Consider the following 22,824-nt stretch of genomic DNA (forward strand, 5'->3'; position numbering starts at 1 on the left):
CGCGAGCTAACCTATCCAAGGCCAGACAATCAGCAACAGGCAGGTTTGGCTCACAGGGAACCGTGTCCACATGTCTGATTTCTAACTCAGCACTATTCCCAAGCCCGGAGAATAGCCAGAGGGGCTTCAGGAAGGAACCCACATTTGTTCTGGGGGTGAGGGTGCACTGCAGGCTTCCCCGGGGAGCTGATGAGTTCATAGAGAAAGGTGACAAGGGTCTGTCTGCAAGCAGCAAAAAAGGAGAGCGCTAGCCTTCCGAGGCCTTTTAAGGGCCCCATGGCACAGAAGTCAGACCTGGTGGGCAGTACTCCTCACTGGCAGGGGATGAGGGGTCCCAGAACCCAGTTCTGGCTGAGGGTCACTGCCCAGTCCCCTTTAGACTGTCTGGGGTGGGGGACAGCGCTCCACAGCAAGTTTGTCTTTCTTTTCTTAGGGCAGGGGCTGTGCCAGGATCAGTCCCAGCTCCACTGGGAGGGGACAGAACCTTGGCTCTATCTAGCATCTGGGACTGGAGGGGCCGGGGGTCCCAGAGCCAGTGCTGAGCACATCTGGGTCCTCTCAACCCTGGGGCCTCGGAGTTCCTAGGCCGATCTCCAACCCTGGGGCTAGATAGGGCAGTGTGCTCTGGACTTTCTCCTGTTATCCTGGAGAGGTGGCTGCTCCCCCTTAAGTCCAGTGCCAGTGTCAGGGTTCTAGGAGCCCTTGATCAGGACTTTCCTGCCTGGAGTTTGGTTGCAAAAACTGCCTATCATACAGAGGCTAGGAGAGGGAGTGCACAGATTTGGTGAGAATTAAATGAGGCTCCCAACACCAAAGAGAACAGAGGTATGGGGAACATAATGGCTTTATTTACTGTCTCCAACCTCCTTGCAGAATTCCTGCCAACAGGCCGAACTTGGCACTTGTTCACTGAACTTGACTTACTACCGAAAAGAAAAGCCAAGTTTGTGATCGCTGTGAAGCAGGGCCTTGCAAAGAAGTTGCCAAGGGAGGGTGTATGGTCCCTCTGGGTTTTCTGTGAAGTTTGATGTCCCTGTGATGTGTGTTTCTATTTCTGTAATAGAGATTGCAGTAGGGGTGTAAAGGCATTTGCTCATACTCCAGCAGCTGACAGTTAGTTCCACAAACCTATCCTGGAGATGATGTAGAGGAGTGAAGCAGTGGCTGCCACCCCCCACCTGGCCTCCCAAAAAAGGCAGTGGAGGGAGCTGGGAATTCTCTCCTTTAGCTGTCTACAGTCTTCAAACCATTTGGGCGACTCACTTTGTTTTCATAGACAGGTTAAAAGGAGAGAGAAAAGAAAGAGTTGGTTATGGGTCGCCTGGGCAAGTGTCGATTTCAGCTTAAAGTGAATTGGAAAATTGAGCCTAATTATCCTAGGTAATTGCTCCGATTCTCCACTTGACTTTGCTAATGCAGCTCTGTCCTGTGTGTTCCAAATGATACCTGCTGTGTTCCCCTAGATCCGCTTGTCACCTTTGGAAGCTGCTGGTGTAAAGCTCTCTTGAAACGGAAAAACCAACTGTATATGTGAAGGGAAGGCAAGAAGTAAAATTAAAATGCAAGACTGAATCACCAAAGAGATCATTTCTTGTAGCTTAAAATTAATTTATTTAACAAATATAGCTATAATATAAATGATAATAAAATTTCAAATATACAGTATATTACATAGTACACACAATCCCTTCCAAAGGGATGTTTGAGAGCCATGAAAATGTACTGTTAAATAGAAACAGATTTTTTAAAATTTTACAATTTTTTTCTGGTACTGGTAAAAGAGAGGTCCCTTCAACCTACCTTCAAAATGCATCTGTGTGCCCTGCCCCTCAAAGCAATGTTTGGCTGTTGGATCTCTCTTAAATTTTCCAAATGAAGGGGCTGGCATCCAACTCCCCCAGTGCTCTTCCTTTTCCAAGACTGTTCTCATTTCTCTGCACTTTTCCTGCTTGGTGTCAGGACAAGGAGCAGCCATGCAGGAGACTCGGGGCCTCTTAGTCCTGTTCCACCCATGGCTAATTCTGCTCGGGACCTTGAGGAAATCTCTTGGCCTGTCTGGCCTTAGTTTGCCCATCTGTAACTCGAGGGTGTGTGTAGATCTAGATTTTAGAAAAGTACTAATGGACTCTTCCAGCCACTCTTCTGGGACAGGATCAGACTTTGGAGAGGAACCAGGGAGCAACCAGGAGAAACAGGGTGCAGTATGGGGGTTACAGGGAAGGGGCCAGCAGTGCTGAGCGGGGAGCTGTGGTAGGAATCCTGCTGCTTACAGATGGCTCGGGCTGGAAGAATCAGCTGGCACCACAGATGGGCAACACTGGACCACCTATGTCAGATGGTACATGCTGTACCCTACATGGGCCGTGTAGAGTCCCACGGGCGCCACTGGGAGCGCAGCACGCTGGAAGGGGCCAGAGGCACTGTAGAGCGAGGCGCCCGCCGCTGCAGCGACAGCCGCTGGACCACCGAGGGGGAAGGAGAGGCCGAAGGCAGCCGGGGGCAGCATGGGCTTGGCTGCCATCTTCAGTTTCTCCAGCTCGGCCTCCTGCAGTCTCTTGGCCTTGGCGCGGCGGTTCTGGAACCAGATCTTCACCTGGGTCTCCGTGAGGCTGAGGGAGCTGGAGAACTCAGCGCGCTCTGCAATGGACAGGTACTGCTTCTGGCGGAACTTGCGCTCCAGAGCCAGCAGCTGGGCAGTGGTGAAAGGCGTCCTCGGCTTGCGGTTGGTCTTGTGCTTGCGAAGGGTGCAGGCCGGGGGACTCAGCCGCCCTAGGGGACCACGGGAGAAAAAGGCAGGGGGTTAAGAGAGGCACTGGAGCATAATCAACCCATAAAATGGGAACGGTCAGTACCAGTGCCAGCTCCTGATACCACCAAGCAGCCTACAGAAGGCACTTGAGAAATATCTTCAATTTCCACTGCAACCCCACAAGGAAGCCGGTCCTGTCTACTTTTTGCAAACGAACAAACTAAGAGTCCAGAGGAAACACAATGATGTTCAAAAGCCTGGTGCCCACAGTAAAGGCAGACACAGCTGGGCACAGGTAAAATCCCCTTTATGATCAACGATGCCTTTCACAGTGGGACCTCTGCCCACAGCCACACACAGAGGGAAGGTGGACTGTAATACAGGCAACAAAACACATAGAAAGATACCCTGCACCCGGCCCAGGTCGCAGCGAGCCCTATGCGATCGCCAGACATTTCTCTGTGCCCACAAGGCTCAGAGCTGGGTTGGGCTGCCATTTGGCATAGATTCCAGATCTCCAAACTTCACAGGTCTCCCTTCAAACAATGAGTTGCTGCAGGGTTCTGGGGTCAGTCCCTAGGTGGGGGAAGTGGCTGTCACAGAGGGTGGACTGTGGGCTGCCCGCTGAAATATATAAAGTGCCACTTGGAGCAGTGGGGAAAAGGCGGCTTCTGATGTCTCCATTTTCTCTTGGGCCTTGAGACACATCCTAATGTGTACGACGACTTCACTTGTGGCTCTGTTCACAGACACCCATGGTGCCCAACTGTCTTTCGATTGTGGCCTGCAGATAACCCTCAAGGACGGAGATGTGGACGGAGAGCTGGCACCAGGCTAGGACGGGGCCGCTGCGCACTTCCCCAAGCTACACCGGTCACTGAACACAGATAAAACACACGCAGCAGAGTATTTCCAGGACAACCAGGATCCAGTTCACCTTAGGGTCCCTGGGCCCAAAGCCCTAAGCCAAATTCTCAAGCCTGGGAGGAAGCTCTGCCCTGGAAGCAACTTTCTTAGGGGAAGGTGGACTGCAGAGGATGGCGCACCACGTGGGTTCTGATCATGCTTTTCTTCGGGCCCCCTCCCTTTTTCCCCCTTTTTTCGCAACGATCTTTGGTCTCAGATCACCAGGATGTGAGTCAAACGAAATCTTGAGCTAACATCCCCTTATTCCCGGCTTGCTCGAGGCCACTGCGACTCCGGGAAGCGGTTGGCCCCAACTCGCTTTCCTCCGGGCCGCCAGAGGGGCTGGCGCCGAGGGAGACGTCACCTTCTTCGGTGGCGACAGCCCAGTGCTGGGCCACCTACTCTGGCCATTAGGCCCAGGGAGGGGCCGGCTTTTCAAAGACGTTTAATCCCCAGATAAAAATCATTCCTCCCCATCACGCCATTGAATTTGTGCTGCCATTATGCAGCACAAAATAATCGGAGGAAACGAGGAAAACTTGGGAATTTCCCGTGCTCCTGAAATATCTCCAAGGAGTGTTCACTGGGCAGAGAAGCCTGGGGCCCGCGAGGCCTTGGAACTAGCCTGCCCCGGGACGAGCCTTTGGCCGCTGGTGTCCTTTTCGCTGACCCAGTCGGAGAGCTTGGGAGCTCTGGACCAGACGGAAGGCGCCGTCCCCAGACTCGGTGCCTGCCCCGCCCCCTCCACGGCAACTCCGACCATCCATCCGCCCAAAGCACCAAGTATTTGCCTCAAACTTGAAGGGAGCAAAGAACCTTTCTGTAAAGAGATACAGTACTTTAAACGGCTGGAGTGAGGGACAGGCTGTGAGAAGAAAGTGAAACTCGGCGCACAGCGAAGGAAGCCCGGCTCCTACGACCCATCCTTCGGACAAATACAAAGTAACGGGCTTTAGGGTCAGACGGTAGGGTAGGGTCCTTTCTCGGGTGCGGGAAGGAGGGGGCTCCCACCCGCAGCGTCACGGCGCCAAGGCGAGAAGCCCGCGGAAAAAGACCTGGAGCTGGGCCTGGCCGGCCGAGAGCTCTTCCTGGGTGGCAGCAGCCAAGCCCCCCCACCCCGCGACACCCCGCAGCGTGGCCTCCAGGTATCCAGCTACAGGTACGCAGACTGCGAGACAGGCAGGCGCCGGGCGCCCAGGGCCCGCACCCCTCCCAGCCTGGCCCCTGCCGGGACTCAGCTACTCACTGGCGGGGGGCGGGGAGAAGCGGGGGCTCTGCATCCACGGGGTCCTCTCCGGCTTCTCGGGGCTCTCGGCCTTGACCAGCGCATCTTCCGGCAGCTTGAGGAGTCCTCCCACTGAGAAACGGCCGAGCGGACGGGGCGGGGAGGGTGCGTCCGCGGTGCCCAGGGAGCCGGCCCGGGCGCCCAGGGGCTGCACCGAGCCGCCCGCCGCCTGCGCACCCTCGGGGGCCGCCAGCGCGCTCTCCTTGGCCCCAGGCTTCCTGTGATCGGCCATCAGCGCCTCCACGCTGAAGGGCAGGAGCGACGGGGGCGCTTTGGGCTTGGCCCCCTCCTCCTCGGCGCCCATGGCGGCGGCCGCGGCCGTGGCCGTGGTGGCGGCGGGGCCCTGGCCCGCGCCTCCCCCGGCCGGCTTGGCGAAGGCGGAGTCCTCCACTTTGACACCGAGCGGCAGAGAAGTCATATCAGCAGCCGGGGCCATGCAGAGCCGGGCGCCCCTCGAGCCGCAGCACAGGCCAGCCGCCGCGCATGGGCTTCGGGCGGGCCGGGGCCCTGGCCGGGCTGCTCTCCGAGCGCGCCTCCCGCCGCTCCCGAAGGCAGCTGGGGCGTTGGGCCTGGCTCCGCGCCGCCGCCGCCCCGCGCAGGCCGAGCTCCCGGGCGCACTCGCCGCTTCGGGGTCCCGCGCCTCTCCCCAGAGAACTTGCTAATAAGGCGAGGCCCGCGCGGCGGCGACCAATCACTGCGCGAGGGGGCGGGCCCGGAGCGATCCATTGGGCCCGGCTCTCGGGGACGAGCCCTGAGGGGCGCTGAGCCCGGGGGCGCGCGGGGCTGAGGCGGCCGCGGGCGCAGAGCCGGGAGGGGCGCCCCGCGACTCAGGTCCGCTCTGTGCCCGGCCCGGCCGGCCTGATCCCCTTGCGCCTGTCTCCCCGCGCTCGGGGTGGGGTGGGGACCTAGTCGTGCTCCCCGCTGCTCACGTCTTCCCGCTTCTCTGATCGCCCCAGCCCTCCCCTCCCTTTCCCTTCCCTTCAGTTTCTCGCCACAGTTTCTCTGACCGTCTCCTTCCATCCTGCTTTTTCTACCTGTCCCCCCTGCACGATCTGTGCCCTTTTCTCCAGCAAATAATTTGAGCTCATTTCTTACAAATTCCTGTTCTAGTAAAAGAAAAAAAAAAGCGCACGGCTATCTGTCCCAGTAGAAAGACAGAATAATATTTTTTAACAACTCGTAATTTATTCCTGTTTCAATCTTCACAACGTTTCCCAGAAGTGGGCCTTTGTCTCCACCCAGGAGTTGGAGTAAAGTTGGCCGAAACCTGCTGTCCGTTCCCACGGGCGCAGGAACAGACAACGCCATTGCGATCTGGAACTGGTTTTCATTCAGGACCTATGTTTAGCTCCCACCGTCATCTCCCCAACTTTCCCGGGGAGGGTCCTGCCTCTACCCCCGACCGGCGGGGAAAGGAGCAGGCGGATCCTTTTGATAGAGCATTTACCGAGATCAAACCAACAGAAACGTCAACAAAACACTGATCTGGCCTTAAGGTGACCTCAGAGGCGTCCGCGGAAACAACAAAACGCCCCTACTTCGGGGTGGCTAGTCACCCCGGTGAAGGCGCATCGCGGGGAGGAGGCCAGGAGAAGGAAAACGGTTCTTGGGAGTGGATCCCCCGGGTTCGGCCTGGAGACTTTTGTTTTGTCAATTTCGGAGGAAACGTGATTTTATTTTTGCTGTTGGAAGACAGAGAAAATGAGTTGGAGCCGGGGAGACGTGCGGGTCCCGCAGGCTCGGGCGATCCCGACCCTCTCTGCCTTCTCCTGTATGGCCTCTAACCCCGGCCCCGCCGGCGCTGCCGGGTGAAGGCGAGGGGATTGGCGGCTCACCCGGCCGGCCTTGGAGGGCCGCGGGGTTCTAATCTCCAGGAAACACAAGGGGCTGCCTTGGCCGTTTAGGGGTAATTATCTGAGCGGGCAGCGACAGCGAATTCCCTCGCCTTTTGACTGGGCTCAATAGAAGCTGTAGATTAGGGGCATCCAGATTAAGGAAAATGAATTACTAGACCAGGAACTTTATTACCGGGACTGCGTCCGGGCCTGGCGGAAGGGGTCGGACTGCGGACGCCAGGTCCCTAGCTGTGCGGAGGCCTGGGGCGGGTTCTCGAGTACTCGCATCTGTGCGATTTACACCGTCTCCCTGGTTTCTTCGCGATCGGAGGAGATTGCAGCTCCTCGGGCGCTGGCCAGGGCTTGGGGCATCGGGCGCGCTGGCTGGACACCCGGTGCCCTGGGGTTCCCTGAAGTTTGCCCGAGGATACCGGGCAGAAGGCCGTGCGGTCCCCAGTTAGAGCCAAGCGAGCTGCAGCTCCGCGAGGCTGTAGGCGGAACGCCTCGTTCGAAGCCCAGCGGGGCCCAAGAACTCTCCCTCGAAGTTCTAATTAAACTGTGGCGGGATAAGCACTCCAACCCCTCAGGCAGAGCCCACTCTGCGCCCGCTGGGGGAAAGGCGGGAGCGAAACAGGCCCTTGAGCTTTTTAGAGCACTATTTTAGTAGTGTGTCTTTCGGTCAGGGCTTTGCTTTGTTCCACCCTCGTCCTGCAACTCAGAATGTTCTCACATCTCTTTGAGGAGCTGATGAAACCAAGACCTTCCTCGTCGGGAAAGTGCGCGTCAGCCAAACTGCATCTCTGGCACTGGACAAGCTCCGGGGCTCTGGACCCTTTTGGAGTCCGTCAGGGGTTAGGGTCTAGGGGGGCTCGAACCGCCAGAGTGGAGCTGCGCGGGGCGGGGGGGACTCTGGCAAAACTCACAGCGGTCAGGCGCAGGAGGCCTGGCGCAGGCCGGGGCCGAGGCCTGAGAAGGGCCGCATCGCTAATTGCGGGGATAAACAATCTGTCACGATCCCTCGGCGCGCCTAACAGGCAGACGAGGATGTTGGTTTTAGGCGCCAGCGGCGGCCGGATCAAAGGCTGCAGCCGGCGCGGGGGCCCTGAAGTCGCGACCTCTACTCCAGGGAGCAAACTGCCTGCGCCCCGGGCCCCGGCCCCACGCCGGAGCTGCTTCCCGAGCGCGGCCCGAGCCCCGCCGCATCCTCGGGGTACAAGGCTCATGGCGGAGAGGACGCGTGTGCCCAGCGAAGGGCTCGGCCTCGAGCGCGCACCCGAAGAGCTCGGGGCTCCTCGGGCCCCGCCACTGGGCCACCCGGAGAAGGCGCCGGCGGGGCCGGGGGAGGGAGCGAGAACAGGGCTGACGCGCTGTTTCCGTGCCCGCCCGTGGCTCTTTCCCGGGGGAGCCGGCGCGCTGGGGAGCAGAGAGAGGGCCCATCCTGCCTGGATTTTTGTCCGGGCCTTCGCCGATTTCCGGGCTGGGGGGCTCAGGAGCTTCAGGGCTGGGGCTGCGCCTGTTATCTCGCCCCCAGCACCAAGCCGGGCGCTTCTGCCCCGCGGTTCCGGCGCCGCGGCGGAGCCCGGCTCGAGGCTGTAATTCATGCCTGGCAAGCGCAGGGCTGGCCTGCGGCAGATAAAGCCCAGCACCGGCACCCTCGCCGCCCCTCCCCTCCCGTCTGCCTCGTCCGAAGGCACTGCCTGCCCCCAGCAAAGCTCCTCTGCACCTCGCATCCTAAAGACAGCTGTCCTGCGTCCGCTGTCTGGGCACCTAACCTCGTGGCAGGGTGGTGTGGTTCCTAGATATGCGTCCCTCTTTGGCAAGAATTAACTTTCAGCAGGACTTCGTTTTCAAGGCTGCTCCTCTTGGAGCGCGGCCCCGGCTGGCCGTCGCTTCGGCACTCGTAGTCGGCTCCCTAGAGTTTTTTACGCCCCCACCCCCTTTTCCAATGTATTCTGTGGCCCGGGCCCAGGAATCCCTTGTGCGCTTTTTAAAATGTGCAGCTCAGTGGGATCCCCCGGCAATTAGGAGCCCCGAACAGTCCTCTTTAATAGAATGAATGTGCTATGAAAACCGATTACCCGGAACGATTTATTTTGGTGGGAATTCACCAATCGCCGGGAGGGCGGTGGAGGGGGGCAGCGAAGAAGTATTTTGTGCCAGGGTGGGAGTGGGGGGTTGACGAGGAGACGGAACGCTGCGCCCCTGGCTGTGCTAACCTGCGGAGGGGCCCTCCCGACCCGACCCCGCCCTCTCATCTTTGGGCCTCTGTCCCCTAGGAGTGAAAGGACGGCCAGGAGTCAGGTTTGAGAAGCTGCCTGGGAGCCCCCCCCCACACACACACTCTGGGAGAATGTCACAACTTTCCAGAGAAAACCGCCCGCCGAAGAGATGAGAAATCTAGCTACTGAAGATCCCAACGCAGATGGGGAGCAGGATGCTTTCGGCAGCCCGGGACCTGTGCGGAATTCGTGTGCCTTCTGAGAGTTTTGGAACTCTTCCTTGAACTCATGTCAAAATAACTATTCTTTTGAAGTGTTCTCTCCTTCTCTCGAATTCCTCCCCTACAAGGGCCCAATCTGCTGCGGATCTGCCCGAGAGTGATGGGTTCTACCCAGCACCAAAGGGGAACAGACAGAGAGACCCCCGGTCGGGGCCCCTCTCTAGCCTCCTCCATTTGCTTCCTTGTGTGTTCAAATTGGGGAGCGGTGGGAGGTAGGATCCGGGGAAGAGAGAGCCCCCCCACCCCCAAATGGCCCAAATTAATGTGATCGGGACAAGAGGGTGCACTTGGGCAAGATGAAAGCGGAGGCCGTCGGGCTCCTCCTAGAGCTCTATAATTATAGATAATATATCCCATTTCAAAGCAATTAGACCAATCAGGCGTAACGAACCACTTTGCTGCCTACCAATAACAAAGGCGCACGGTTATTTAAGCCTGGAGATGTGGGGCAGACCCCCAGGCTCCAGGGGCAACCGAGTGCCCCCAGCCTGGCCCTGCCCAGCTGGACAAGGGCCCCAGCTCAGTTCCAGCCTGGCCTGGAGTGCAGGGTTTTGGAGGGGATGCGGGGAGAGAGCTGGGAGTCAGGCCTCGGGTGCAGGTTTCGCAGACTTCATGTAATTCTCTGGACTGTGGGAAATGGTATTATTATCTGCTCAGGCCCCCAGATGAAAGAACAGAATCAGAGAGGTTCAGTATCTTGTTCAGGGTCACACAATTAGTGGAGGCGTCAGGCTCTGGATGCTGGTGAGTCTGAACCACCAAAATCCACTTTTTCCACTCCCGGGAGCGGCCTCTCCCTGGGCGTTTCCAAAACATCAAATGCTCTGGAGCGCTTAGGATGTTTGCAGGGTTAGCTGGGACCGCCTCCCTGTCCCGCCCCCAATCCAGGAAATGGGTCTCTCCCTCTCCACCTCCCCGCCCCCGGCGTCCTGGCCGCTGTCCGTGCGCCCCACCCCCCAACCCGAGTTTATCAGAGGTGCACGATCCCAGTGCATCTGAGGTCAACTCGGCCCCAGCGGCTCGCTGCACAGGCTGCCGAGGGCCAAAGCTTCTGGGGCTGCTCATGTCCGCTCCGAAAGGCTCGGAGTTGACGTGGAAGCGGTGGGGAGAGAGGCAGGCCAAACAGCCCAGCAGAGGCACCCAAGGACTGGCATCGTGAGGCCCAGAACCTGGGTATGCTGCGGTGCTCAAGGAGCCGCAAGGTGGCCGGACAGGCTATGACAGGCTGGAGCTCTGGCTGGAAAGCAGGGACTCCAGGGCCCTGGGGAGCGTGTCCACCAGCCACCCGCTGGGGCACCCTGGGGTGTGCGCTGCTGGGGTGTCGCCCAGCCAGGCGGAGAAGGGAGGGGACAGGGACTGGGCGGGGGGGGGGGAGGTCGCCTGGACCCTCCCTCCCCTGCTTCCCACATTTCTGTCTCCCGACTCTGAGTCCTTCTGAGCATCTCAGTCTGTCTCAGAGTCCTCTCCCCACCCTACTCAGGGGTGTTCTCTCCCCCTGGGTCACCTTGGCTTCCTTCTCTGTCTCCCCGCCCTCTCTGTGCTCCTCCTCCCAGCCAGGATTCAGTATGAACTGCTCCCCCAAGTCACTAGAGCTGCGCATGCCCTCTGGAGCAGAGGTACCTTGGGGACAGCCAGAAGTGTCCCTCCCCCAACCTCCCCTGCCCAGGGCTTCCAGCTGGTCATTGCAAACTCTGAGCCTCAGTTTCCCTGTCTGGACCAGGGCCTGCACCAGGGACCTTCTCTGAAGGGTCTTTGTGAGGACCCAAGGAAAACTGGCAAATTTAGGAGGTGATCTTTTAGAGCTCTTCGCCCCCACTGTCCCCAGGAGCCCAAGATGGACATGGCCAGTAATGGAGTGTCCGGGAGGGTGGCAGGGGGACTGCAGCCTCCTGGACAGTGGGCAGGCAGAGGGCGGCACACTTAGATGAACCCCAGCCACTTCCTTCAGGGCTCTCACTTCCCTCAGAAGGGCTCTAAAAAGGACCCGGTCCTGCCAGAGTGCCCAGCGCCCTCTCACACTGACCCTCCAGTCCCCCGAAGCTGTGAAGTCTGCTGTGGACAATAAGCACCGAGTCCTTGCTTGTGGAATCGGACAGAGCCCGGCAGTTAGAAGTGGCCAAGACCTAGTGTGGGGATGCAGAGGACAGAGAGGCAGGAAGCCTAATGCTGAATCCTCCACAGGCTGGGAGTGGGGGCGTCCAAAGCAGGGAGAACTGGAAATTTGGTGCAAGGCCCGCTTTCCATAGCTGAGGAAAGGGAGCGCAAACAGGAGTCACTTCCCAGGTCTCCAGCCAAGCGGAAACTGGCAGAACTAGTGTGACCACAGGGGCGCTCATCCCCTCCCAGAGAGGGGAGAAACCTAGGCATCCAGGGCTCCTAAACGCCGTCCTCTATGACAGAGGCCTGCGCCCTCGGGACCCCCAAGAGGGCCACATCCGTGCGGGACCCGGGTGCAAAAGAGCGAGCGTGGCATTCTTAGTTGTGCGGCACGGGGACACCGGCACTGGAAGCCAGGGCCCTGGGCCGCTGTCCCGGCACCCCCGGTGTTGCCTTCAGGCCTCTGCATGGGGCGGGTGGGAACAGGGTTGGAAAGGTGGAAAGGCCACTGGCTCTGGGGTTGTTTCTCTCCACAGGTTTGGTGCTGGAAAGTGGAAGGCAGTGGAGCTTCTTTCCCAGCCAGGGCCCTCGGGTCCTGGGCGCCAAAACCTCCTCCCTGCCTCAGGGGACTTGGGCCGTTGGCCGGCGCCAGCCAACGCCCCAGCCCCAAGCTGACTCGGGTGAGGGGCTGGGTCTGCCCCCTTCCTCCCTGCAGCCTGTGAGGAGGAGCTGCGTCCTGGGACCCGGGAAAAGGTTAATAGTGGTCCGCAGGGTGATTGAACTTTGCCTTTGCCAAGTGCCGTCTGAGCCCTTCACCTGTCCTAACTCATTTAACCTTGACAGCAGCTCTATTTTTATCCTGAGCTGACTCACGGGGAAACAAGTTTAATTGCTCACTCTAGCAAAAACATACGCAAAAGCACCAGTGTTCTTCTTAAGAAGTCTCCATTTAGGGAGGCTGAGGCAGGAGGATCACAAGCTCAAGCCCCTCTCGGGTGACTTAGCAATAGACACCCTGTCTCAAAACAAACAAAGAAATCCATATAAAGGATGGGGATGTCGCTCAGTGTAGAGAACCCATCCTGGCACCCCAGGGGGTTTGCAGTGTGCACTGTTACATGGAGGTGCCCTGTTTTGGAAATGCCGGTAGAGAGGGGCCCTCCCTAGTGGGAGACCACCAGCAAGATGACCCTTCTGCCCCAGCAGGTCCTCTGACCCAGCTCACTCACCCCTCTACCTGGGCCACACTGGGCTGGGGGTGAGGGCAGAGCCTGGTCAAGGGTGAGGACAGCCCTAGGAGCATTAATCCACTATTTCTCCAATGGCATTTCTAAAAGAAAGCTGAATTGCCCTTCCTTGGTTGCTGGCCCTGCTGGAACGGCTCAGCTCTGGTTCGCAGGGCACCGAGTTCAGCTCAGGAAGATAGCCCGACCCCAGGTGTGCGTCTCGACCTGACTCGCCCCTGGCGCTGCTGCTCCTGGCTGTGCACCCAGACAGGCTGGGGAGGCTGGGATGGGGGCACCTTCACCCAGAGGCCCTCACTTCGGAGAGGCTCTGGTCCAGGCACCTCCCTCCCCATCTGTGCCAGCCCTCAGGAAAGAACAGGTCCCTCACCCTCCCGAGGGGACCCGACCCATCCCCGGAGACCCCTGTCTGACCACAGGGTGGCCCCCTGGCCCCAGTCCGGGTCAGTGAAAGTAGATCCGGCCTTATCTGCTCAGTCCCGGGGTGGTCCGGCGCTGCCCCGGTCCGTCTGATTTTCCTGCTCAGACACGCGATTAAACAGACCCCAGGGGCCTTCAGTAACCCGCGCCAGCCTGGGCGGCCAGGTAGGGGAGGCCCCTCCGGCAGGGACAGGAGGAGGAAAAGGACCCGGGGAGCAAGCGCGACGAAGCCCCCTCTAGAACCCTAGAGAGAGTGAATTCTCTCCCTCGGAGTTTTCGCCCTGGGTTCAAATCCCAGCTCCACCCCTTGGGCTTTGGGGCCTCTGACAAGTTACTGGGCCTCTCTGAGCTTCGGTTTACCAGGGAGGTGAGGTTGACGCAAAACGCCTCAGAAGTTCTCTGGGCTGTGTGGAGCCGCGTGGGCTCAGAGCGTCCAGCGAGTTCGTGCAGCCACTCAGCGCGGCAAGGCGGGTACTGAGACAGCCAGGGGACAGGGAGGTCAACGATTTAGGTCTGCTGTGTCCCAACCCGGCAAAGCCGGCGTGGGCATCCTGCAGGGGCTCCTGCCCAAGTCATCAGGCTGCCCTCTCCCCATCTCCTATGCTTCCCTTGACCCCCGCCCCTTCAAGCCAGGCTCCACCCAACCTGCACAAGGTCTCTTCAGACGCAGGTGCCCTTCTGCCCAGAGTGAGGCTCAGTTTCCTTGCTGTCTGTCCTGTCTCTCTCAGGCAGGTGCTGCCTGCCTGTGTCTTGCATCCGCAGGTCTAGCACCCAGCACACAGCAGAGCACACACTACCGCTTGATAAGCATTTCTGGGTGACTAATGGCTCTTTGACAAGCTCGCTGTGGCCTTAGGAAACTGTTGACCACCTCTGACCCAGTCTTCTCTGTGATACGGCCTGCTAAGCCTCCCACCCTACCCTCCTGCGGGGAATAAACCAGAGGAGGCACATGAAGTGTTTGCCAGGAGAAGGCTGCAGGAAACACGCCCCCCTCCCCCAGGACAGAGGACCTAGCCTTCCAGAAGATTCCTTTTTGGGAAGAGTGATGTATCAGGAACAGCTTTGGGTCCGGGCTTTTCTAGCACACCTGGAAGATGAAGCCACTCTGTCCAACCTTTCATCCAAGCTGTGCAGTGACTGATCTGGCCAGGAGATGTTCCCGTGCAGAAGGACAGGGCTTGGAGAGGTCACACAGCTAAGGAGCTGCTTCCCATTCCCAGGAGTCTCTTGCCCTGATAGTAATCCCTGCCCAGGGCTGGCAGCCCCGGTCCACATGCTTGGACCTGTGCCCAGTGTGTCCTGGGGACAGCAGACCCAGCAGGGCGGGGCTCCCTGCAGGACAGCTCTCAGCCCCTTTCCCTTGAAGTGGAGGGATCTGGACAGGCAGAGGCAGGGAAGGCAAAGGCAGGGAGGCAGGGGGGCAGGGTGATGCCAGCTGCCCAGGGGCCCGGGCTCCTGCAGGTGGGAGGAGGGCACAGCAGCTCTGGGCTCTCTGCAGTGACAGTCAGACCAGCCGCCCTCCAGGACCCCATCACCCCCTGCTGACAGCACTTCCAGAAAGGGAGGCCCTACCTGGGGCCGGGCCATTGGCGGCCTCTGGGGCTGTGTCCCGGGCTTCCATCTTTTCTTGCTAATATGGGGGGTTGACCCCAGGGCCTTTGCTCTGAGCTCCACCTCCCAGCCCTCTTTTATGCTTCATTTTGAGACAGGGTCTCGCTAAGTCACTGAGTTGCCCGGGGTGGGCTCTCCGTTGCAGTCTTCCTGCTTCAGCCTCACAGAGTGCTGGGATCACAGGTGCTCACCACAATGCCTGGCTTGGAGCTTGCATCTTGCGAGGTGAATGTGGAAGGGTCTGCAACCATCCTTTGAACTTACCCTCCAACACATACAGGAAGGCAGTGGGGAGAGGAGGTGGAGACCCGATGCTCCCTCTGGGTGAACTGTTTCCGGTAATGTTGTCAGTAACCCTCATGAGCCCACTGAACAGAGGAGCAAATAGGCTGTGGTCTGTGGCTCAGTGGGCTGTGTTTGCTTCTCACCGGTGCAGTGCATGGAGAAAATGAACAGTGCAATAATTACTCTCATTGCACCTGCCAAGCATCCACTATGTGTAGGCTCTTCAAGGTGTCACCTGGTTTAGGCTCCGTGCCAACCTGGGCCTGTGCTCTGGTCTCCATTGAACAAATGGGGAAAGCAGTAACGGGCCCAAGGTCATTCTGGGCACAGCAGCATTTAGCAAAAGCTGTCACTTAGTGGAGGAGTGGAGAGGGCGTGGGAAACCAAAGCGGAAGGAAAAGCCCCCAGGGTGCCCCTGCCCACACAAGCAGGGACTAGAGCATTTGGACAGAACGGCCCTGGAGCCCCAAGGTGCCAGCTGTCAGACCAAAAGCAAGCCAGGATGGGAGAGAGGAGAAGGCAAATAAGCCAGGAGCAGAAGGAAGCACGCATCAAGGGCACCTTCTCTGCGCAAGCGCGGAACCTAAAAGGAGGGAGGGCCCTGTAGAAGGCTCCTCCTCCAAGATGGCCACCACCTTCCACCTTCTACAGGCTGCCAGGGCCATGGTGGCAGACTTGGGGCTTCCCAAGGAGAACTTTAAAAATTCAGTGCTTGTAACAACGCCGTGTATTACATAACCCCAACTGTGACTGGCCATTTATTCTTCCCGTGCTACTGTGAGGTGGCCATCGTGGTGCCTGGTTCTGGGAGAAGGAGTCAGGTGACTTGGCAAAGCTCCGGTAGTGCAGCGGCGTCCCTGCTGCGCATGCTCAGCCCTGCCACGTGGGACTGTGAAGTGCAGTGGCCTTAGAAGAGGTGTCTTTGTTTTGTAGGGCAGCAGTGACAAAATGCCACAAATTGTATGACTTCAAACAACAAAGTTGATTCTCTCCACAGTTCTAGAAGTCTGGAGCTGCAGAGTCCGTAGGGTCACACCCCCTCCCAGACTCTGAGAACCCGTCTTTCTTCTCGTGGCACAGGGCCATCTTTGAGGTACCATAGGTGACCTCGAGAGCAGCTTCCTGCGTGTCCTGTCCAAACGTTGCTCTTCTTACAAGTCATCCTCTGGTATGGCCCCATCTTAACACACTCTCTTCTTGTAAAGGCCCCCTTTCCAAATAAGACCACCTTCCCAGGGACCAGGGGTTAACAAAACCTTTGGGGGGACACAGTTAAATCCGCAACAGCACATGTGTGTTCCCTTCTTCTACCTGTAGGAAGTTCTGTGCCACTGGACACAGCAAGATGATGGCACAGCCACGTCTACCTCCTCTGGCAAAACCCTTCTAGAAGTTGGAACATGAGATGGACTGGCATCACCATCCTCAACTCGCAGAAGGGGATTCTAAAGTCTAGAAAGATCCCTAGTAGCACTTGGATCTAAAACAGAAGCTATCAGAATCCCACATCAACCCCCACGAGCCCCTTGCCTGCTAGGGGTTGGGGTGGTCAGGCAGGGGTAAGTATCGGGTAGGGCAGGAGGCTCTGCTGGGTTGTCCAGGTCCTACTGACTCACAGGGCAGGCGTTAATGCCATTGCCCTGGTGCTGTCAGTTGCCTGGGAGCTGATTAAGATGTCATGGAAGATTATGATGTCAGGTGCAGGAATCACGCTCCAGGAGGGGTGACTGTTGGGCCAGGAGAGAGGTTGCCCTAGCAACGGAGATGGGCCGTCCATGCTGAGCAGTGGCACAGCCTGGTGGGAAGGTTCTGCAGCTGGGTGAGCTGGGTGAGAACCATCTCTTTTCTGAGGTTCCTGTCGATCCTCCACAAGATGGGGATCAATGGGGTAGATGAAGGAAATGTTTCCTTCTCTGCAAGCATCTGCCAAGAGTCGGTCCCCAGGGGCACCCCAACCCCCAGGCAGGCATGCGCTCCGGAGCAGAGGCTTAGGCACAGGCAGACTCACCAGAGGTGGCAAAGAAAAGGTGCCAAGTGGCCCCCCGCAGAGCACTGAGGACCCTTAGCATGGAGGCTCACCTGGCCTGCAGATCCTGTGCCAGCCTGCTTCGTGCCAGCCAGCAGGAAGGGACCCCGCTGTACCCACGAGCTGCTCTAGCAGTGCTGACCACAGCACATGGTCCCTGTGTGCTTGTTTGTTGCTTTCCTCATTCGACCATCAACCCTTTTCCTTAAGTCCCTAGATCCCAGAATCCTGCCAAGAAAGTTTTTGAATAAATGAAGCGACAGATGGAGGTGTGTTCTCAAATTCCTTCTGTACTCCTCAGAACAAAGTTCTCATCTCTTAAGAAGAAATATTCCTTCTCTGCACAACTACACTTCTTCACATGGCCCTTAATTCTGATCCTCTTATTTTCTCAAGTCCTGAATTTCACTCATCCACCTGTTCACTCACCCATCTCTCCACCCACTTTTCACAACCCATCTATCCAGCTCTCCATGTAACCATCTACCCACCCCTTCCAACATCCATCTATCATTTTGCCCACCCACTCACTCACTCACTCTCCATCCATCCGTCCATCCATCCATCAGCCATACTACATCTACCCTTCACTTTATCTGTTAACTCTTCCATTTCCATCTGTGCTCTCATGTACCACCTACCCATTCACCACTCATCTACCTACCCAGTAACCTATCCAACCATTCATCACTTTACCCACTCCCAGTCCATCCATCCATGCATCCATCCATCCATCACTGTATCAGTTTGCTCGCCTACCCACACATCTACCCTGCACCTGCCAGTTCACGTACCCAGGGACCCATCAAGGCAGCAGACTGGCATGGGCACCATATCTGAGTAGCGTAGCTGAGTGACATCCCCTGTGCTTGGCCTGCAGGGTTCTCAGGGTCAAGTCACATGAGGACCCTGGCCCTAACAATTCTCCTTCAGTCTTGTAGGGGTGAGAGAACTCTCACGTGTGTCCCAGGAGCATTGCAGGCTGACCTGAAGAAGGGCAGGCAGGAGACCACCGAGGAAAGAGAGAGGGGCTCTGGGAGACAGGGAAGGCTCCGGGGAATGGTGGACAGAAGAGCCCTCCACTGCCCCTACACAGGCTTTTTGTCTCCTGTGCTTCTTGGTGCCCCCACGGAAATACAGAGAGGTTAAGTTACTTCCTCTGGGCCACCATGCTACTAGGTGGTAGAGCTGATTTGAGAAGTTCCAATGTCTTGTCCTCCTGGGTGCCTTCTGTATGTCGCACTCAGCTTCTCTCTGAGACTCCAGTGCCATCCTTTGCCCCTGGTCCTTTCCTCACTGGAAGGCCAGCTCCCTGTGGGCCTGGCCCTTGCGTTGCCCCTGCTATGTCCACAGCACCAGGACACGGTGGGTGCTTGGAGCGCCTCCCCTGGCTGCTCCCGGGTCCCCTCTTCCCTCCCTGATGCCTCTTCCTGGCGGGTCTCATGTGCCCACTTTTCTGCTGCCTTTGACCCTGCCTGGGGAGTCCGAGTCATGCAGGTGCCTGGACCCCCGAGCCGCACACCACCCAGGCTTGGTGACTCGCCCAGGGACGGCATCCCAGCTCTACCCTCCAGATCATCTTAGGGGACGCGCACTGCACAAGCAGATAATTGAAAAGATTACCCGGAGATGGGGCTCGAGGAAGGCTGATTTACTGTGTGTCATCCCCACTTCAAGGACTTTATTAGAAATTGAAGAATGGCTCCCCAGCCCAAGGCTGTGTGTAACCTCCAGCAGTCACAAACCAGACAGCCCTGGCTGGCTACAGTCACTGCACACCCAGCTTGCGACCATGACAGTAGTAGCAACTCAACCTGGGGACAGAGGCCTCCCTGTCTCCTCTCTTCCCCTTCCCTCCTCTGCCCCTGGGGAAGTGGAGGGCACTGGTCAAGCGCAGGCCCTCAGAGCCAGACTGTCCAGGCTAGTGGGGTCAGAAATTTAACCCTCAGATTCACTCCATCTGTCACAGGAAGGTGAATAGGAGGAGCCAAGGTCACAAGAGATGTCCCCATGATGCACTGATGGCTTTAGAAGGAGAAGCGGAGAGACTGGAGCTGGCAGCCAGGCCTATCTCCCGTGGGAGCCCTGTGCCAGTTTATGACCCAGTGCAAGGCCCCACCAGACGCCCAGGGGCTGGTGTCAGGTGCGTGGATCACCAGCTCTGGCCCCGCGAGTGAACAAAACTGTTCCTTTATAAATCACCTAGCCTCGGGTGTTCGGCCATGGCAGAGAGAGATGGGGGCTGAGTGGAGAGGGTCATGCATGGCAGTGGGGCCCATGGAGCCCTTGAGTCCTCCTGGCAGCCTTGCTCCTTCCCAAGCCCGGCTCCAGAGCCCTCCTGCACAAGGCCACGCGGTTCTGCTTGTTCTCATCTGCAGCAGCCTCGTTCACACCTCTCTGTGGTTCTCAGCTGGAGCTCTGGTCACCTGGCACTGGTGCCACCATGTTCAAGGCCGAGGGCAGAAGGCATACTTGCTGTGGGCCGTGGGGCTTGGAGCACAGAAGGGGCAGCAAGGAGGGCAGGGAGTGGGGCGGATGGTTGGGCACTGCAGGGACAGATGACATGTTGGGTCTTGAACGCCACCAGGAAGACTAGTCGGGGACTGGCCACAACCCAAGTGAGATCAAGCACAGGTGAGCAGCTGTGTGTCTTTGAGCAAATCACTTTACCTCTCTGAACGTACCATTCCTCCCTTTAAACCCTATCCTACTGGACCAGCAATGCGTAACTGGGCAGCCTAGGAGAATGAAAGAGCCTGCCTCCCTTGAACTGTTGGGCTGGAATCCTGGGGTGGGCCCAGCACTTGCTTCAGCACAACACAAGGCTGGTCCATCATGAGCTGGGACCTCAGAAACTGTGAGCCACACAAACCCTTCCTCTTCGCAAGTTGACTCTCTGGGGTATTTTGTTATAGTGCTGGAAAGCTGACTAACACATACTCTCGAGGTTGTGATCCCCTGCCCTCCCTAGAGAGTTGCTGAAGGCAAGGTGAGACAGCGCAGGAGAAGCAGTCAGCACAGTGAAGCATAGGAGGACTCCAGGGTCCTTTCCTCCATGCACAAATGACAAAGCCGCAAATGCTGCTCTGATGGGGAGATGCTGGGCAAAATGAAGGGTGTGTTCTGCAGCCACAGGACCCAGCTGGCAGCTGCAGGTGGTGCCAGGTTGGCAGGATGCCCCTCCCTGTCTGGGCTCCAGGAAGGAAATGCAGCCCCTTCAGGGGGAACTGGGGTGCCCAATGCAGCTAGAAACCTGCCTCCTCCTCATCCTGTGCTCACTGTTCTGCCTCCCCAGGAGAGGTGGATGGGGTGGGGCCAGCACCTGGCAATCCCCTGACAGCAGAAACTGGGGGTGCAGGGTGGGAACCACAGCTTCGGAGTCCCCGAGTGCACCAGAGATGCAGGGAAGGGGGGATCTGACCTCTGAGGCAGGACCCAGAGGACAGCAGAGGGCTGCCAGCTACCACCAAGGTGGAGAAGAGGCAGGAGGCATATCTCTGAGAGCCAGCAGAGAGGGCAGGGCCTGGTCAATAGCTGGACCCTGGCCTCCTGGCCTCCATGTTTTAGCCATTTTCTTTGTCGCTGCTACACAATACCCGAAACCCACAACTTAAAAAGGAGGACAGGGTCATTTGGCTCATGATTTCCATCCATGGTTGGCTGACTCCAGGGCACAAACAGCATGGCAGGAGGGCCTGGGCAGGAGAAGGGCCTGGGCTCACGTGGTGCTGAACAGGAAGTAGAGAGGAAGGGAGGAACAGAGGAAAGACAGAAACTCTTCCTGGCCATGCCGCCAGTGACCCTCTAGCCAGGCCCGCTGCTCTACAGGCCTCCTGGTCCCGTCACCTTCCGGAAGCCCCACCTCTGGGCGCAGGAGAATTTTGAAAGTCACCTATAATCCAAACCGTAACACGCCAGGACTGGGAGGGGACATGTGTCTGTTGTTTAAAGGCACCCAGTTTGCAGTGCTTTGTTCCTCCCGAGGAAATGGTGTCAGATTTTGTTTCAGTCTTCGAGGACCCCTGTGAGGAGGGTGTGATATTCCTCATGATGCAGACACGGAGGCCAAGGCTCAGAAATGTGAAGCACCTTCCCCAGGGTCACTGGGACCCCAAACCGGATGTATCTGCCTCTAAACTGTGAGCTCCTAGGTGACTGAGGAAGCAGCCTGGCGGCTGGCTCTTCAGTCATCTTGAGTGTCCCCATAACAGAGGCACCAACAATGGCCCGTGACCAGTCCTCCCGGAGTTCCCGGGACCCAGACCCTCCAGTCTTCAACTCACGCCCTTCTGCTCCCCAGCTTCTACTCAGGGCGTCCTGACAGTGTCTGTCAGGTTGCAACATTGGAGGACTAGGCCCAGGTACTGTGGTTTGGATCAGGAATGTCCCCCAAAGGCACGCATGTTGAAGGTTTGGTCCCAGTGGGTGGCTGCATTGGGTGGTGGTGGAACTGCAGGAGGTGGGGCCTAGTGGGAGGAAGTGAGGTCATTGTGGGCGTGGCCTTGAAGGACATGCTGGGACTTCAGCCCTTTCCTGTCTTTCTCTGCTTTTTGGGCCATCAGGAAGTGAACAGCGTCCTCCACCACAGTGGCCCCACCATCATATCCTGTGTCACCACAGGCCCAAAGCAACAGGGCCATGTGGCCACGGACTGAAACCTCTGGCACTGTGAGGCAAAATTCTCTCCTCAGAAGGTGATTTATTCCCTCCAGTTTTGGGGTTTTTTTTATTTGATTATTATTTTTTTTTTTTTGCGATTAGCTATAAGGAAAAGAGATTTCTCTTTTTTTCTTTCCATTTAGTCTATTGGTACATTTTAGGTATACAATACAGTTGCATTCATCATTGGATCTTGTACCTGTACATGATGCATCTTGGTTCTTATTTTTTCCCCCATCCCCCTGCCCTCCCTTCACCCCCTCCACCCTTCCCTATTTACACAGACTTTGTTTCCATTTTTTCCTTTTCTCATATTTTTTCCTTTCCCTTCTTTCCTTTCCCCGTCCCCTCCCACTTCCCCTACTCCTTTAGACATTTTCTGCCTATTTCACAATATCAATTATACATTTTGATTCTTATTTACATTTTTTGTTTTTCACACCAGAGAAACTATTTGGTATTTACTTATGTGTGTCCTATTTATTTCACTTAAGAGTATGGCCTCAATGTGCATCCACTTAGCTATAATTGTCTCTAGTTTCTTGTTCTTTATGGTGAGTAGTACTCCATTTTATAGAAAAACCACATCTTCTCTATCCAGTTTCCAGTCGATGGGCACTTGGGCTGTTTTCAAGCTTCGGCTGTTACAAACTGTGCTGCTATGAACATGGGTGCACATATATCACTGTGGTACGATTCTTTTAATTCTTCTGGGAGCATACCCAGCAGGGGAACAGCGGGGTTACATGTATCCCCTCCAGTCTTGATCACGTTTGTGACATGGATGGAAACTGATAAACACTTCAGGCCCAGGGGGGCTGCAAAGCACAGCCCCCAGACCGGAAGCATCAGCCTCACCTGGAAATTGGTGGCAAGGGGTAGAATCTGGGGTTTAGACTTCCTGAAGCAGAGCCTGTGATTTAACAAGATTCCGAGGGCTGGATGCTCCCTGGAGTCTGGGAGGTACCTACACAGCCTGGCCTGCAGAGCCCAGTGACAGCTGTGTCCCCGGGGCCAACCCCTGACTCCTGGAGGCCTTCCTGGGACTTGTGGGGAGGCGGCCTGAAGGTCCACCTTCACTGTCACCATCACTGCCCCACTGCGTGTTCTTGCACCCTCTGCCCAGCTGGAGGCCAGAAGCCTGGGTCCACCCTGCCTCTTTCCCTTCTTCCTCTGTCTGGTGCCTGTCTGTGTCTGTGTTTCT

General features: G+C 57.4%; 1 protein-coding gene across 1 annotated transcript; it reads right to left on the reverse strand.

The window, feature by feature from the left end:
* Positions 1-607: 607 nt before the first annotated feature.
* Positions 608-5,549, reverse strand: Msx1 (msh homeobox 1). Its single transcript, XM_004847303.3, has 2 exons — positions 4,902-5,549; positions 608-2,769 (listed from the first exon to the last, which is right to left on the reverse strand). The coding sequence occupies exons 1-2, from the start codon at positions 5,374-5,376 to the stop codon at positions 2,327-2,329; spliced, it is 918 nt and encodes a 305-aa protein (XP_004847360.1). The 5' UTR covers positions 5,377-5,549; the 3' UTR covers positions 608-2,326.
* Positions 5,550-22,824: the final 17,275 nt, after the last annotated feature.

This window comes from Heterocephalus glaber, unplaced genomic scaffold (genome assembly GCF_053883595.1).
Source record: "Heterocephalus glaber isolate CG9 unplaced genomic scaffold, H.glaber_assembly_v1.0 deba00001509, whole genome shotgun sequence".
NCBI lineage: Eukaryota > Metazoa > Chordata > Mammalia > Rodentia > Bathyergidae > Heterocephalus > Heterocephalus glaber.

Coding starts and splice junctions, on each gene's coding strand:
- Msx1 (XM_004847303.3), bottom strand. CDS start 5,376: ATGGCCCCGGCTGCTGATATGACTTCTCTGCCGCTCGGTGTCAAAGTG. Junction 2,770..4,901: donor CTTCTCCCCGCCCCCCGCCA/GTGAGTAGCTGA, acceptor GTGGTCCCCTAG/GGCGGCTGAGTCCCCCGGCC.